Here is a 14,876-nt window from a genome sequence, read left to right on the forward strand (position 1 = left end):
ACTTATTAGATATTAATTGATATTTAAATTACAACTATAATTTAATCTTTTTAATATAAAATAATATTTTTAAGGTTTAGAAATTTGCCTGTATCCTGGTCCATTGTCGTATTGTTCCTTGTGCATTGTCCTGTGTTATTTGTAGAGACCTGAAAAAGTAGATGTTATTTTGCTCAAAAATAGGTGTTATTTTTCTCAAAAATAGGTGTTATTTTTTTTTTCAAAAACAGGTAGTATTTTCCTTACTTTAAAACTGGTACTGATATTTTTTTTTACAAAATTACGAATTATTGTTTACAAAAACTAACTTGGGAATGCACCACAACGCTGAAATGCCAAATTGACCACAACGCCGACAACTAGAAAACTGCTGTGTACCACAACGCCGAAATACACTAATGCCGAAAAATGTCATTGCAGGACTGCTACAAAGGTTAGGTTAGACAAGGTTAAGTTAGACAAGGTTAAGTTAGACTAGGTTAGGTAAGGTTAGGCTAGGCTAAGTTAAGTTAAATTACGCTAGGTTAGGTTTGATTATGGTATTTCGGCATTAGGTACATTTAAGAAACACACACAAATTCATTCAGTTGTTATTTCGACGTTGTGGTACACAGCAGTTTTCTAGCTGTCGGCGTTGTGGTCAATTTTGACATTCCGCATTATGGTATTTCGGCGTTGTGGTAACAACCCCACTAACTTCTGCTGTTCTTGTCTCTTTTTTAATATGTAACTGTGCAGCTGCGTGGTCTGCACATTAACGTTTTTGGGTCAGAAGCGTAGAAACCTTAACGTTTGAATTCTTCCGCCCGTATACACACATTTACGGGAGGCTTAGGCATTTCAAACAAAATATGGGTAACTTTATACTTAATTTAACATTAGCTGTACAATTATTTTAATGCAATGCTCAAAATCCAGAAAACCACAACGAAAACAAACACCTCATATAACCGCACTAGCTACGTTACTCGTTGCTGATAAAATAATTGGTTTTCGCGGCAAACTTGTTTACAGCTTCGTAGGTTTTCAAATTTTGAGGTTACGATTGAAGTTCCATACTTGTTGTACGTCTCTTTCGTGTTATTCAACTATAACTTTAAAATATGGGTATAGGAAAGTTAAAAAATTAATTTCAATAATTATTTAACAATAAATATTGTCGTTCTTATTATACTACAACGTAATTTACGTATTGAAGTTTTTGTCAGAAGAAACTTGTTTGTATGAAAATAACGAACAAAACAGAGTGACCAACATGAAATCTCAAACATTCTTAGCCAGCCGATTTATTTTCAACCCAAACGTAAAGGCACCGTTAAAAATATAAAAGTAAATTTAATCGTGTTATAAGAATATGAGAACAATTTACGAAAGAAATTGAACATTGCATTTTTATAATTATATAATTATGTATAAATATATTTCAAGCCCGTGACAAATTTTATTTTCATAGTGCAACAAGTGAACAACCGTTGAGAAAAGGAATATGGCGACTAACTAAGAAATCAAAATAACCGTAGTATCTAGAAAAGTAATGAACTTACGGAAAATCATTGTAAATATACGCATGTATAATTAATTACGATACATCTTTATTTTGATACGTAATTTTTAGGCGGATTTAACAAAAATTTTTTAAAATGTGCCAAAAGCATGATAAATAGGCGTTTTCAATCAAAAGTGCAGAAATTCGCGTTTTACATGTGAAAATGCTTAAATTCGCGTTATTATTCGCGTTATCGCGGCAGCGAATTTTTCAGGTCTCTAGTTATTTGTTATTCTTTGTTGTGCACATTCTTGCAATCTCCGAGTGTTGATGTGCATGTTACAATGTGTAAAAAAAATGAACATAAATAAATGGGTATAATGGTTATAATATTAGAAAATTAAATTTTATATTAATTAAATATATTTTTTTACAAACAAGAACCCATGATAATTATTATGAAAACATTGGAAACAAAATTTTTTTATTTCAATTTTCACAATTAATAAAAGGTGATTGTTTATACGAACAACATTGTTGAAGTAGATCTGATAGAAAACATACTTCATTCATTCAAGAATAAACTGGCATGTTTGTTTGTGAAGTTTGCAGAGAAATAAGAATGACCAAAATGTATAAAAATTTAATACCAGTAAAACAAGTTACACCATCATTCTTTTCAATAGAAGCCATAGAAACTGATAAAAATGCAATTGCTCAGGTCAAGCCAAAACTGGTTTCAACTGAATGTTTTGTAACTGTTTAAATTAAATATCTTAAATCTTTCAATTACATTGGAACAAAAAATTCATTAGAATTTAAATATCAAGTAATATCTAAATAATAAAACTATTAAGTTAAGAATAAAATGTATTATTTTAATAAATAAAAAAAAATTTCAATAACACAATAGACTCTAGATTATCTGGGGTTCACAGACAACAGAAACCTTAAAAAAAAAATCTTATCCAGACCATATAAACAAACATTTAAACACCCACACCTCTGAGAAACACCCTAATTTGTTCCAATAACACAGTGTGCTAATCAAAACAACCATAATCAAATATGTTTTTCCATGAGAGTATAAGAATCAAAATAATTTATTTTCTGATCAGGTGAGCTTACTGACTACCACTGAATTCAAAACACTACTTCCGTTAAAATTAATTTTCAGTACTTATGTATGTCTAAAGTCATTTGAAGTACTTTTAAATAAATGTTTAATACATTTTGGGTTAAGCAACCTAAAATTATAATTAAATTTTTATTTGTTTACATAATATGGCTTGGGCATAACATTCCTATGTAGGCACTACCAATACTTCTATTCTCCGTTCACTCTTACCTCAGTTTTGGAATAAACAAAGCCTCATGTAAACAAACATTTTCATTGGCTGCCGGCCGCCGCGCACATTATTTGTGTGCAAGAAATAGTTTCTTGGTTACGTACCATTTGTAAGTATTTTTACACTGCCTTTATTTAACAATTGTTGTTATATTATATAGCATTATAGCGTTTCACCATAAATTTTCCAATACAGTTTAATGTGTCAGCAAGTATTTAAACATTTTCAGACAAATATCCGGATTGTCGTGTGAACGATATCACGAGTTTAACTGCAGAATTTACGAGTGTTTCGAAGAGCAGTGTGCTTCGTGCAAGGAAAGAATTACAGGACACTGGGACATTAACAACTCCCGGGAAGAAAAGGAAACGTGAGTATCCTGTTATCAAAACTTGTGATGATCTTGTGAAGACGGCTAGTAGGCGTAAAGTGCATGTGTTATTGGCACGTAAATTAATAAAGGAAGTAATATTTTCAGCTTTGTGCAAGAGGAGTTTGTTTCATTGCAGTAATGTCGTCTGTGTGGAAACATTTTGTTCTTGATGCAGATGAGAAGTTTGCTATATGCGAACATTGTATAAAATACTACGGATGAGACAGTAATTTTTTTTTTCTTTTCTTAAAGATTATCCTCACAACCAATGAGACAGGAACCGGAACCGGAGAAGAACTGAATTCCAAGAACCGAAATGAAACCGGAACCGAAAAATTACAGAACCGACCCATCCCTAGTTAAAACTTATCGGTTTTCAGTACGTAAAGAGAAGCAAAACAAATGTCATAATTGATAGGGATGACATTTCACTATGGCGAAGAGATTATTTAAGCAAAATCTGTGGTTACTGAAAACAAAGACGCAAAATATACTATTTAGATGAAACGTGGGTGAATGAAGGGCATGCTAGAAACAAGTCTTGGAAAGATTCTACAGTTAAGAAGAAGAGAGAAGCTTTTCTCTCAGGACTGTCTACAGGACTAAAAAATCCAACAGGTAAGGGGCAGCGCCTTATATTGCTTCATATTGGTAGCGACAGTGGTTTTGTGGAAAACGGTGAGTTAATTTTTCAGTCAAAGAAATCCGGCAATTATCATGAAGAGATGAATGGTGACGTTTTCCGGGATTAGTTTGAAAAAACATTGCCAAAATTAGAACAGAACAGTGTTGTTATGGACAATGTGTCCTATCACAGTGTAAAGTGTGATTGTGTGCCAAATCATCCGTGGAGAAAACAAAATATTATAGAGTGGTTACAGTCAAAAAATATATCCTTCAGTGCAACGTCTGTGAAAGTGGAGTTGCTGAATTTAGTTCAAACAGTACGTTCATCTTTTACTGCATATGTGATTGACATCATCGCCGAGAAAACGGGGCACACTGTACATAGGCTACCGCCGTATCATTGCAACTTGAATCAAATCACACTTGTGTGGAGTCAGATTAAAGGTTATGTGGCACGTAATAACAGAACATTCAAGCTAAGCGAGGTACGTGATTTGGTAGCCACAGCTTTGTCTCAGATTACTCCAGAGAAGTGGAACGACTGTATTCGGCACGTAATGAAAGAAGAGGAAAGAATGTGGGAATTAGATGGTATCAGTGATATTGTCGTTGACAGTGTTATAGTTCCTCTCGGTGACAGTGACGACAGTAGTGACGAAGATAGTGGTGGTAGGTCTGATTCAAGTCTGGAAGGGATAGCACCACTGCCAGATAGTGACCAGGTGAGTACCAAATCGTAACACTATCATATTGTTGTCTTACGTTACGGTGCTATTCTATTGATTATTCAAAAAATAAACATTGTTTGCTTTTGTGTCCTGAACGGTAACGGCACCATTTTCCTGTTCTATTACTTCTCAGTTATTTTATAAGCACTGAACTGAAGTGTGTGTGTTGCAACTAGTGCTTGGCGCGCAAGATGAATTCAGCTTATCACTTGCTGACGCGGCGCAGTGATACGACGGTGTTTGTTTATTTGAAAACTCAGCTAAGAGTGAACGGAGAATAGGTTGCAAAATAATACTCTTTTCAACATGAGATATATTTCAGTTATAACAAGATTTAAAAAAGCACATTTCAGGGTAAATCTGTATTGTACGGATTAGCGCCAAAAAAAATCGTACAAATATGAAATAACTTTCATTATATGCTATCTTACGTCCTCTTTTCAGAACCGCCTGCGGAGATAAAAAATTCCAATTACTTTTGGAGATATCGAATTTTTTAATATTAATTTTTTGGCGATTTTTTTAAAAAAAAAATTTAAAAATCCGAAAATACCTTTATTCTGTGCTCTTTAACTTCCTCTTTTCATTAAACCCGGCGATCAGAAATTCCAAATACTTTAGGAGATATTGAATTTTTTAATTTTCATGTTGTGCACTGATGCGGCGTTAAGTTGGAAGCCTACGATTCACACATCTTTCTGGACATACCCGAATACTCACGTTGGCAAGCCTTCTTTTCTTAAAATTAGCAAGAAGTAATTAAAAATACTTTAAAACATTGTAGATGGTTGGTTATATTAGGTAAGTATAGCTACATTAAAAAAACTGTAAAATCATTTTATGGTTGCTTCGCAAATAACATTTTAATATGTAGCTATCCAGCGCTAGGAAACCGTTTACATGATTTCACAGTATTTTTAATGTAGCTATCCTAACCAAATCAACCATCCACAATGTTTTGAAGTATTTATAATGTAGCTAACAACCTAATTGACCATTAGTTTTCATGAGTTGCATATTTATTTACAATAAACAAAAAAAAAAAAAAAACCGAAGATGCACGATCCGGCGTTTGCCTCTCGTCTGTTGAAAGAAGGCTTGCCAACGTGAGTATTCGGGTATGTCCAGAAGGATGAGTGAATCGTAGGCTTCCCGCATTCACCATTGTTGCTTGTTTACAAGTATTATTATTTATTTTTTTCGCGACGTAGTTGAACGACTACATCACGTAAAACGAAAATTACGTGAGTTCCTACTGTTCATCCTTTTTCTCGGTTTGTTAGGTGAGGTCAGCTACATTATAAATACTTTAAAACTAAACAACCATTAAAATTAATTTTTATTATTTTTAATGTCCGTTCAGTTTCAAAGTATTTATACTGTAGCTGACCTGACCTAATCTACCTTTGTCCCGTTTTGTTAGGTCAGGTCAGTTACATTATAAATACTTAAAACTATACAAGTAAAATTAATTGATATTTTTAATTTCCGTTTATTTTGAAGTATTTATCATGTAACTAACCTTACATAATGGAAAATTTCTGTTATTTAGGCATTCATGCACACACGGCAAAATATAAAATGGCGTCTGTTGAATGATTACATAGGGCTTGTATTGCAAAATAAGAACGGCGATATCTCCAAAAGTAATTGGAATTTTTAATCTCCGCAGGCGGTTTTGAAAAGAGGACGTAAAAGAGCATATAATGAAAGTTATTTCATATTTGTACGATTTTTTTTTGGCGCTAATCCGTACAATACAGATTTACCCATTTCAGTATATATTATTAAAAAGTCGATTTAATCTGTTAACGTGAGCGGGATATAAAAATTAGCTGAACACTCTGGCCTTGTCAAATACGTAACAAACGAGGCGAATAGCTATTAAGGAAAGAGCAAAATATTGTTTTTTGATTTTGTCACATTAACCTGTTGCATTACTAATTCTTTGCAATGTATTTAATGCAACACAATATTTAACGCTACACAAGCGCCATTTCCATTATGTGAAAACAGAAAAAAATATATAAATTATTTTGTATTTATGGTTTATGAAAGCAAAACATGACACAGTTAACAGGCAAACCACATAATTCACACTTGGATAATTAGGAGTCTACTGTAATTGTAAATAGATTTTTAAACAAAATGACCATCAGCAAGAATCAAAACGTTTGGGCAGCAAGCATGTTACCTTACCACCTAGGCCACTGCACTACTGGCCAGAGTGAAACTTAACTAGTATATAATCTGTGCTTAAATTTTCAGGAGTTTTTTTTTTCGGAATTGGCTGGCCAGTGCGGTTTATTATTTTAAGGGATAAGTAATACGAGTATCATCCCAAAGTGAATTTCACAAAGTCATTGCCCTCCCCTTGTAAGAGGGGAAAAAAACATCAGGTTATATGACAAAACACATATTAAAATGGCATGATAAAAAAAATACCAAAAAAAATCACTTAAATTATTTACTAATAGTTGCCTTCAAAAAGGATAGTAACACAAATCATGTGGATCACTGTTCAGCAAGCTCACCTAGACCGTGAGTATGACTTTCCCCGATGGTGTGACCTGCGCGGGCTATTCGACCGCGAACGACTCCGACTTTCTTCTTTCGATCTCGCTGGTGAAGGGCTCTTATCATTAGCCGCTGGGCTGTGATTAGATCCGCTTTGACTCGGGCTATGCTGAAACAAATCAACCATCTCCAATCAGCAAATAACAAGTTACAACCGCTCAAATTCCAAATATAAAAAAAACACAATCCCACCACAGACTTCGTGTATGCTGTAGCTGTGACGCCATGCAATAGGGAAACAATCTCAGGATACCGGCGTAAGAATAGATAGTAGAAATACATTTAAACAAAGCCAACAACACTACATGCAACATGTACTGAAAGAAATACGTACCTCCCTGTCACTCATGCCTCGGAAGGTTCAACAAAAACCTTGAGCCTTTTACTCCGAACATATAATACAAACTAAGAGGAAAATGGCGGATTTGTAATAACCCGAGGACACAGAGAACGGAAGTAGGCTCTTTATAACCGGATTTTGAATTTTAGAAGATAATTATTTGCCAACGAACAAAAACCAAATTTAATTTAGGAATTAAAATACAATTAAAGGATGTATAAAATCTAAGTTAATTTTGTTTGTTTGATAATTTCAATTGAATGATATTTAAAGATATTAACTCTAGAGGAGCCTTTATGCAAACTTTACAATATGATCCCATCACAGTTTTTAAAATAATTTAGGTTATCATGAACTAGAATAAAAATAAAATGTACTTTTAATGTATTACTAATTAAAAAATATAATATGTTCATGTGTTTATTGGCTCTACTCGTTTTTAGCAAATCATTACCAAAAAGTTAGTTAAGCCGAGGCCACACAGAAAGAAACGCTAAGTTTACGATGTTCACTGAACAGGTAGCAAGACAAGATAATCTAGTTCGCGATGTCGGAGAGATGCATGCCGTGGGAATAGAGTGATGATTCCAACGATGGTGATATTCTGCTGGCTGTTACAGTATGTAAATGTAAAACGAAATGGGTTCATGAATATAATATAAATTTTTTTTATGAATTTCTGAGGACAGCTGGGGACTAGTCCCTAGTGTTATTACGATGTTCCCGGCTACTCAGGGGTTCGGTAGAGGGGATTCGTGCCTTGTAGCCGAGGGATTTAGTCTCATCATAAATAAGAAGTCCAAATAAAGTTTCTGGGTCCTTTATACACATCATTGCATTAACTTTACATGGGTCTACCACGGTCCCGCCTGTGGCAATCTCGGTTAGGGTGTTGCCCGGTTCCGGGCACTTCTGCCTTGTTAAATACGGGACGTCCCGCCCATGTCGATATAGACCATTCCTTACTAGGGGTGACGCTAAACATGGCTGATGTAGCCTGATGAAAAATTATGGGGAAAACGTCACAAGATCCATATGTCCCTATTCTGGCAATTACTCCACTAACATAGTCTTGACGCCAACCGCCGGTGCTCCCTCTGGTCCGCAAAGGTCGTTATGCCACAACAACACGGGCTCCGAAGTGCGTCGAACACGCCCGAGCGTGATCTTCACAAAGTGTAGGAAAGTGCACCGCAACGAACGCCGCGACGACGACAGCGCCCGGCCGGGTGTGGCAATGCGCCTAATTAAACACTTGATTATTTTGTTAATAAGAACAACCAAATTAATAACAATTTAAAAGAAGGGTTCATGTAAGGGTAATTATGTCTAATTGTCTTATAAGCATATGTTGTGTAATTTGTTTCTAAGTCCAAAACTGGTCAGGTCGGTTTTCCCGCGTTCCACGCGTTTAGGCGCGAGGCCGCCGGGCGGTCTCGCGCTCAGTCTTCAACAGGGGCTCTCAGGGGTCGGACGCTCCGCGAACGTCGGGCCAGCACTTCTAGTTTCTCTTCTACATTTCAGCAATAGTGTAAGTTTCTACAAACCTTTCAATCAGCTCGGCGCCGACCCCACTTAAGTCGCACGATACTTCGTGCGACACTTAACTTAATATTTTACTCCCTATAGGGATTTTTAACGTAATACGTAAGGCCATGTCCAGTTTAAGGACAGCGTAATATTTGCACGCAGTTTTCGGCTCCAGTAGCCAATTAATTGTTATCGTCGAGAATCTTGTGAAATACTGACTAACTTTCGTATTGTAACTGTCTTTAAATTTTAATGCAATATGTAACGTGTGTTCAAGTGACTATCTTGCCATTCATTGAGGTTTTACGTATACGTCGCACACTGACGTGATCACGTAACTTTTCGAGACTTTAGTTTTTGTCGCAGGTTAGACTGCAAACCACCCTAATCACAGGGTCTCCGCTATTCGTTTATTTTCTATATAATTTGTTGCAACCACAATTCCGTGACTGTATACTGAATCTTACTCAGAGACACGTAGCCACAGCTTCAACCCGTTGATTTCACTTTGCAATCTATCCTGGTCGAGCGTATTATTCGCCAGCGTTTACGTGTGTCACAGCGGTACGACAACGGACGCGGCCAGTAATAGGACCATCCAGTGTATCAACGTTGAATAAAGTGCAGTGTTTTGGTAATCTGTTTATTAATCATTTTCAAGGCGTCCTGGGTGGCCTGAAAAGCCCAGGTGAATACGGTTCCACGGCGCACCCCTGCCTATAGCCACGAGGCCGAACCCCCATTAAAACCCCTGAGATCTTTTCAAGCATTCATATTTAATTTTAAAACATAAACAGGCAGCGGGAGTAGCGTCAGTCTCTAGGATAAAACAAAGCTGAATTACTTATATACAATGACTCACGTCGAACCCGATGACTGACAAACTATATGAAACAATAACAGGTGAGACGCGTATGAAAATTATGCTAGCGACGCCTAACCTCCAGCTCAATAGTTCACGACTCACAAGACTCGCATTGAAACTTGAACGGAAAATGGCTGTGTCTAAAACACGACTTGAACTATGACTATCTCCCGCACGGCTCAGCTCACGACTACTATTGATGTCACACACGGTCAAGTCCTCTCTCAGCTAGACTCTCTCACCACCAGTGCGAAGCGACGCCTCTCCCGCGACTGCTGCCTCTCGTGCAAAGATCTCGACAGATTCTCCCACTCCACCTGGCGCGCCCGAGCGCTCGCGTTCCCCCCTCCTCCGCGAGCCCGCAGAACATGCGGATTGGCCACAGGCGGAAACCACAGCCTAGGCGCCCGGTGAACAATACAACTATAAAAGATTTAGTAAAAATTTATACGAAAATTATTTACAATTAATTAAAAAATATATATATACAATAAAATAAAAATCGAATATCTGAAAGACCAACACACACGTCGCACTGCACCACACTCTCGTTGCACCATTATGCAAGAGATGGCGCTGATGCGGCATTTCGGCCTGAAGGAGCCAGGGAGACACTTGGGTCGACGTCATTTCGACATTTGATGAAACAGTTGCTTATGAATACGAAACCAAATTCATGGATTATTTTTGGATAAATTCGAATCAGTTTGATAGTACTTTCTTCGAATCACATCCCAGGCATTGTCCTGCATATTCTGCATTCTATATTCTTCCATCGATTTATTCCATAAACATGGATATTTTCATAATCTTTCAAATAACTTTTCTGTCTCCTTGACTATTAAAGCACAATGCTGAGAGAAATTAAACTTCATATAATTCAAATGCAGAATTACAGCACAATTCCTTGAGAAAACATTTTTTTGTGCGAAAACAGCTACTTTTTTTTTTTAGTAAAATAGTTAAGTACTGAAACCTGGTGACATCGCCAGCATAGCGAACACACAGCTTTGTGTGGCCAGTTACACCTGAGATGCAGCTGGCTATATTTTACTCGCATAGCAAACATCGCGAACATAGCCAGCATAGCACCCTATGTGGCCATAGCTTTAAAGTATATCAGTTAAGCCATTCCTGCTCATTTCGCATTCTAAATTAATTAAAACAGCTAGTATACCTAATGTAAAACAAGACCAACATATAAATGGTCATGCCGATAGGATAAAGGGATAAACTTGGATACGGTAAACAGAATAATACCAGTGCTGTTTTCGTTTTGCATTTGCGTGGCAGGTAGATAATAAGTACCTAAAGGTTTGTAAGATAGGGAAGGGATAATTGGGTAACATTTATTTTCACATTCAAATGTATTCATTGAATTAGAAACACGTCTGAACTCGTATGAAGTGCATTTCATTCCCGGCATATGTCCACTGTATTACGAATAAAAATACACAGATACTGACCCCGTCCCAGCTACCTCCTATGATTTTTAAGTGTTTTTTGCTTGGGTTCGAGATCTCAGGGAAGGTTCGGCCTTGTGGCTAGAGGTAGGAGTTAACACAATAGGGCCCCCCGAGCTGTTATGGCCACTCGGGACGCCTGAAGAATAACACAAAGTTTCTGGAGGATATTGGATGAATTTATTACGACACAGCCCTATACATAGTGCTGCCCGTTCTGGCCGTAACGGTTTTCTCGACGCGACTAGTCACACGCGCAGCTCACTTCCTCAGTGGCGGCTCACGATTTTAATGCGTGTGAGGGGCGGACTTGTACACGTGATGCGGCGGTTACAAAATACACTCTAACATGACGAATTATATCTTGACAAACAAAACACTTCACTATTACCTAACACTTAATATACTGGGCTAGTGGCACGTAGTCCCGTGTCTTCGGCGACTCTACGTGATACCTAGATGTGTCTCAGGGACTGATTCGTTAGTACATTTGGTGGCACGATACCATGCAGCGGTGATACCTAAACCCTAACATGACAAATTACACTTTGACGAGCAAACATTTCACTACTACATAACACTTCTTATACTGGGATAGTGGCACATAGGCCCGTGTCTCCGGCGACTCTATGTGATACCTAGATGTGTCCCAGGGACTGATTCGTTAGTACGTTCGGTGGCACATGTCGCCTTCTGGCTGCCCTGTGCGGGCCAAAACTAAGTAGCCGGTAAGCTAAGTTGGGGCGTGAAGCGCCGACGTAAAGTCTCGTAGACTCCCCACAGTACTCACGTATTATGTAGAATACTCATCTTGGAGCACTGATTTAATTAAGTGAAATACCTCATGGTAGATTGAGGCCGACTGCAGAACTGTACGTAAAAGATTAAGAAGATATTATACTATTGAAACTACATGTCGGTGAAAGCAAAGGTTGATGGTTCCGCGTTGCGCGCAGGCTGCCGGCCTCTCGGAGCTCCTGAAGGACACTGCCGGTGTCGCCGGGCGCGACCCCCCTCCCACGCCAGCCCTCCCGCGGAAACGTGTGAATTTCGCGGGAAACTGAACCGGCCAGGTCCGGCAAAAAGCACACAGTGAAACATGATTTTGAAAGGACTGAAATATTAATTGATGAAAAATAATGTTTAATCAAAAACCTGTGGAAAAATATACATAAATTAATTTGTTGTAGTGCGGCGGAGGGATATGCCACACCCGGCCGGATCCTTCCGCCGGCGTAGCACTCGTTGCCTGGCGTTCGCCTCGTCGCACGAACTACACTTTGCTGCGCGCACGAGCGCCTTCGGTGCACACGCCTTTGTGAGACGTTAATGAGGCATAGCGGTCTATGCGACATAGAGGAGCTGACGCCGTCCCCACTACCTCCGATTATTTAGACGTGATTTTTGTTCAGTTCGAGATCTCAGGGAAGGTTCGGCCTTGTGGCTAGAGGTAGGGGTCAACGCAGTAGGGCCCCCCGAGCTGTTATGGCCGCTCGGGACGCCTGAATAATAACACAAAGCTTCTGAAGATAATTGGTGAATTTAATACAGCACAGCCCAATACATGGTGCTGCCCGTTCTGGCCGTAACTGTTTGCCCGACGCGACTAGTCACACGCGCAGCTCACTTCCTCAGTGGCGGCTCACGATTGTTATGCGCGTGAGGGGTGGACTTGTACACGTGATGCGATAGTTACAAAAAATACACTCTGATATGGCACATGATTTCTGACGCACAATACACTACACTATGACCTAACTCTAATTAAACTGGGCTAGCAACACGTAGGCCCGTGTCTCCGGCGACTCTACGTGGTGCCTAGGTGTGTCCCAGGGACTGACTCGTTATAAAGTTTGATGGCACGCGTCGCCTGCTGGCTGCCCCGTGCGGGCCAAAACTAGGTAGCCGGTAGGCTAGGTTGGGCGTGAAGCGCCGACGTAAATCCACATAATCTCCCCACAGTACTTACGTATGACGTAGAACACTCATCTCGGAGCACTGATGAATTAAGTTAAGTACCTCATGGTAAATGTAGGCCGACCACGGAACTGTACGTAAAAGGTTTAAGAGAAACTACACTATTGAAAAACTACATGTCGGTGAATGCAAAGGTTGAAGGTTCCGCGTTGCGCGCAGGCTGCCGGCCTCTCGAGCTCCCGGAAGGACACTGACGGTGTCGCCGCGCGCGACCCCCCTCCCCCGCCAGCCCTCCCGCGGAAATGTGTGAATTTCGCGGGAAACTGAACCGGCCAGGTTCGGGACAAATCGCACAGTGAAACATGATTTTGCAAAAACTTAATTATTAATTAATGGAAAATAATGTTTAATAAAACCTGTGGAAAACCTAATTAAAATAATTTGTTGTAGTGCGGCGGAGGGACATGCCACACCCGGCCGGATCCTTCCGCCGGTGCAGCACTCGTTGCGTGGTGTTCGCCTCGTCGCACGCACTACACTTTGTTGCGCGCACGAGCGCGTTCGCTGCACACGCTTTTGCGAGACGTTGATGAGGCATAGCGGTCTATGCGACATAGAGGAGCATTGGCGGTCAGCGTCAGAGCATTGGCGGTCGGCGTCAATACAACTCCCGCGATAACACACATTTTATAGGTAATAATAACCCTCGTTTTGCAATTTAAAAATGCACTAATTTACACATATTCTTAAGCAGGAACATTTAAGTTTATATACATTGCATACGTTTATGTAGGTACTTCGTGATCAATTAAAGTCAAATAATAATATACGACTCGAAGAGAATCGAAAAGCGTGACTACACTTTCATGTGATTTTTAATATAACTTTGACGAATACGGCGAAGCATATTATATTTAGTAATAAATTATTCCATCGCATCCTGCAAATATTCAATAGAATTTCTTAAATAGTCATCATCACTATAAACAACTAACCTCGCCTGATACATCGCCATTTTATTTTCTGTCGCTTAGCCTCCGGTTAAGCAGCTAGCGGCCGGTTCATCCACCCGCTAGGTTAGCCGGAACTTTAACTGGAAGGTAGACGTTAACTGGGCGTCATAAAACCGAAATAAGAGCTAGCCTGCGGTTAAATTTTAGCCGCTAGTTTAGCCGGGGGTCATAAAACCGGCCCTAAGTGACATTATTATAGACAGCAGTTTCGAAAGCAATTTCCATTGAGTATTTGAGAGAGCACATGGAATCCAAAAATATACACGATGTTTGGAAATAGTTACATTTATCAATATTCAGTGAACTTCGATTTGATATTTGACCCTACATGCACAGTTCGTACACTTGAATAACATACCTAGGGTAATCAGGAAAACAAATTCATCGGTAACGAATATTGGACTAAAAAATGTCATTTCATAGACATTGAAATACTCTGTAAAATATAATTTTTCTCCTTCTGTATTAAAATATTTTAAATGGTAACAACTGTACCTTAGAAACTAAACCTAAAAATTTTGTGGAGTCTAGCTTGCTTGGCCAGATACCTCCACGTGTTGTTAGCCAGTTCTGATGTTGGTGGGGGAGTAAAAAAGTGTGGAAACATG

At 38.8% G+C, this 14,876-nt stretch overlaps 1 protein-coding gene across 5 annotated transcripts in view; it reads right to left on the reverse strand.

Annotated features, from left to right (window-relative positions):
• Positions 1-7,602, reverse strand: part of LOC134534092 (transformer-2 protein homolog beta-like) — a 46,364-nt gene extending 38,762 nt beyond the window's left edge. For 2 of the 5 annotated variants that reach the window (XM_063372128.1, XM_063372126.1), the window contains exons 1-2: positions 7,475-7,588; positions 7,098-7,249 (exon numbers count right to left, since the gene is read on the reverse strand). In XM_063372128.1, the coding sequence (XP_063228198.1) occupies positions 7,098-7,249; positions 7,475-7,489 (167 nt within the window). In that variant the 5' untranslated portion in view covers positions 7,490-7,588. Of the gene's footprint in view, positions 1-7,097; positions 7,250-7,474 lie in introns of all 5 variants that reach the window. The other 3 variants (XM_063372127.1, XM_063372125.1, XM_063372129.1) reach the window with 3 other exon arrangements.
• Between the last annotated feature and the right edge of the window lie 7,274 nt (positions 7,603-14,876).

Source organism: Bacillus rossius, chromosome 7 (genome assembly GCF_032445375.1).
Source record: "Bacillus rossius redtenbacheri isolate Brsri chromosome 7, Brsri_v3, whole genome shotgun sequence".
In the NCBI taxonomy this organism is placed as follows: Eukaryota; Metazoa; Arthropoda; class Insecta; order Phasmatodea; family Bacillidae; genus Bacillus; species Bacillus rossius.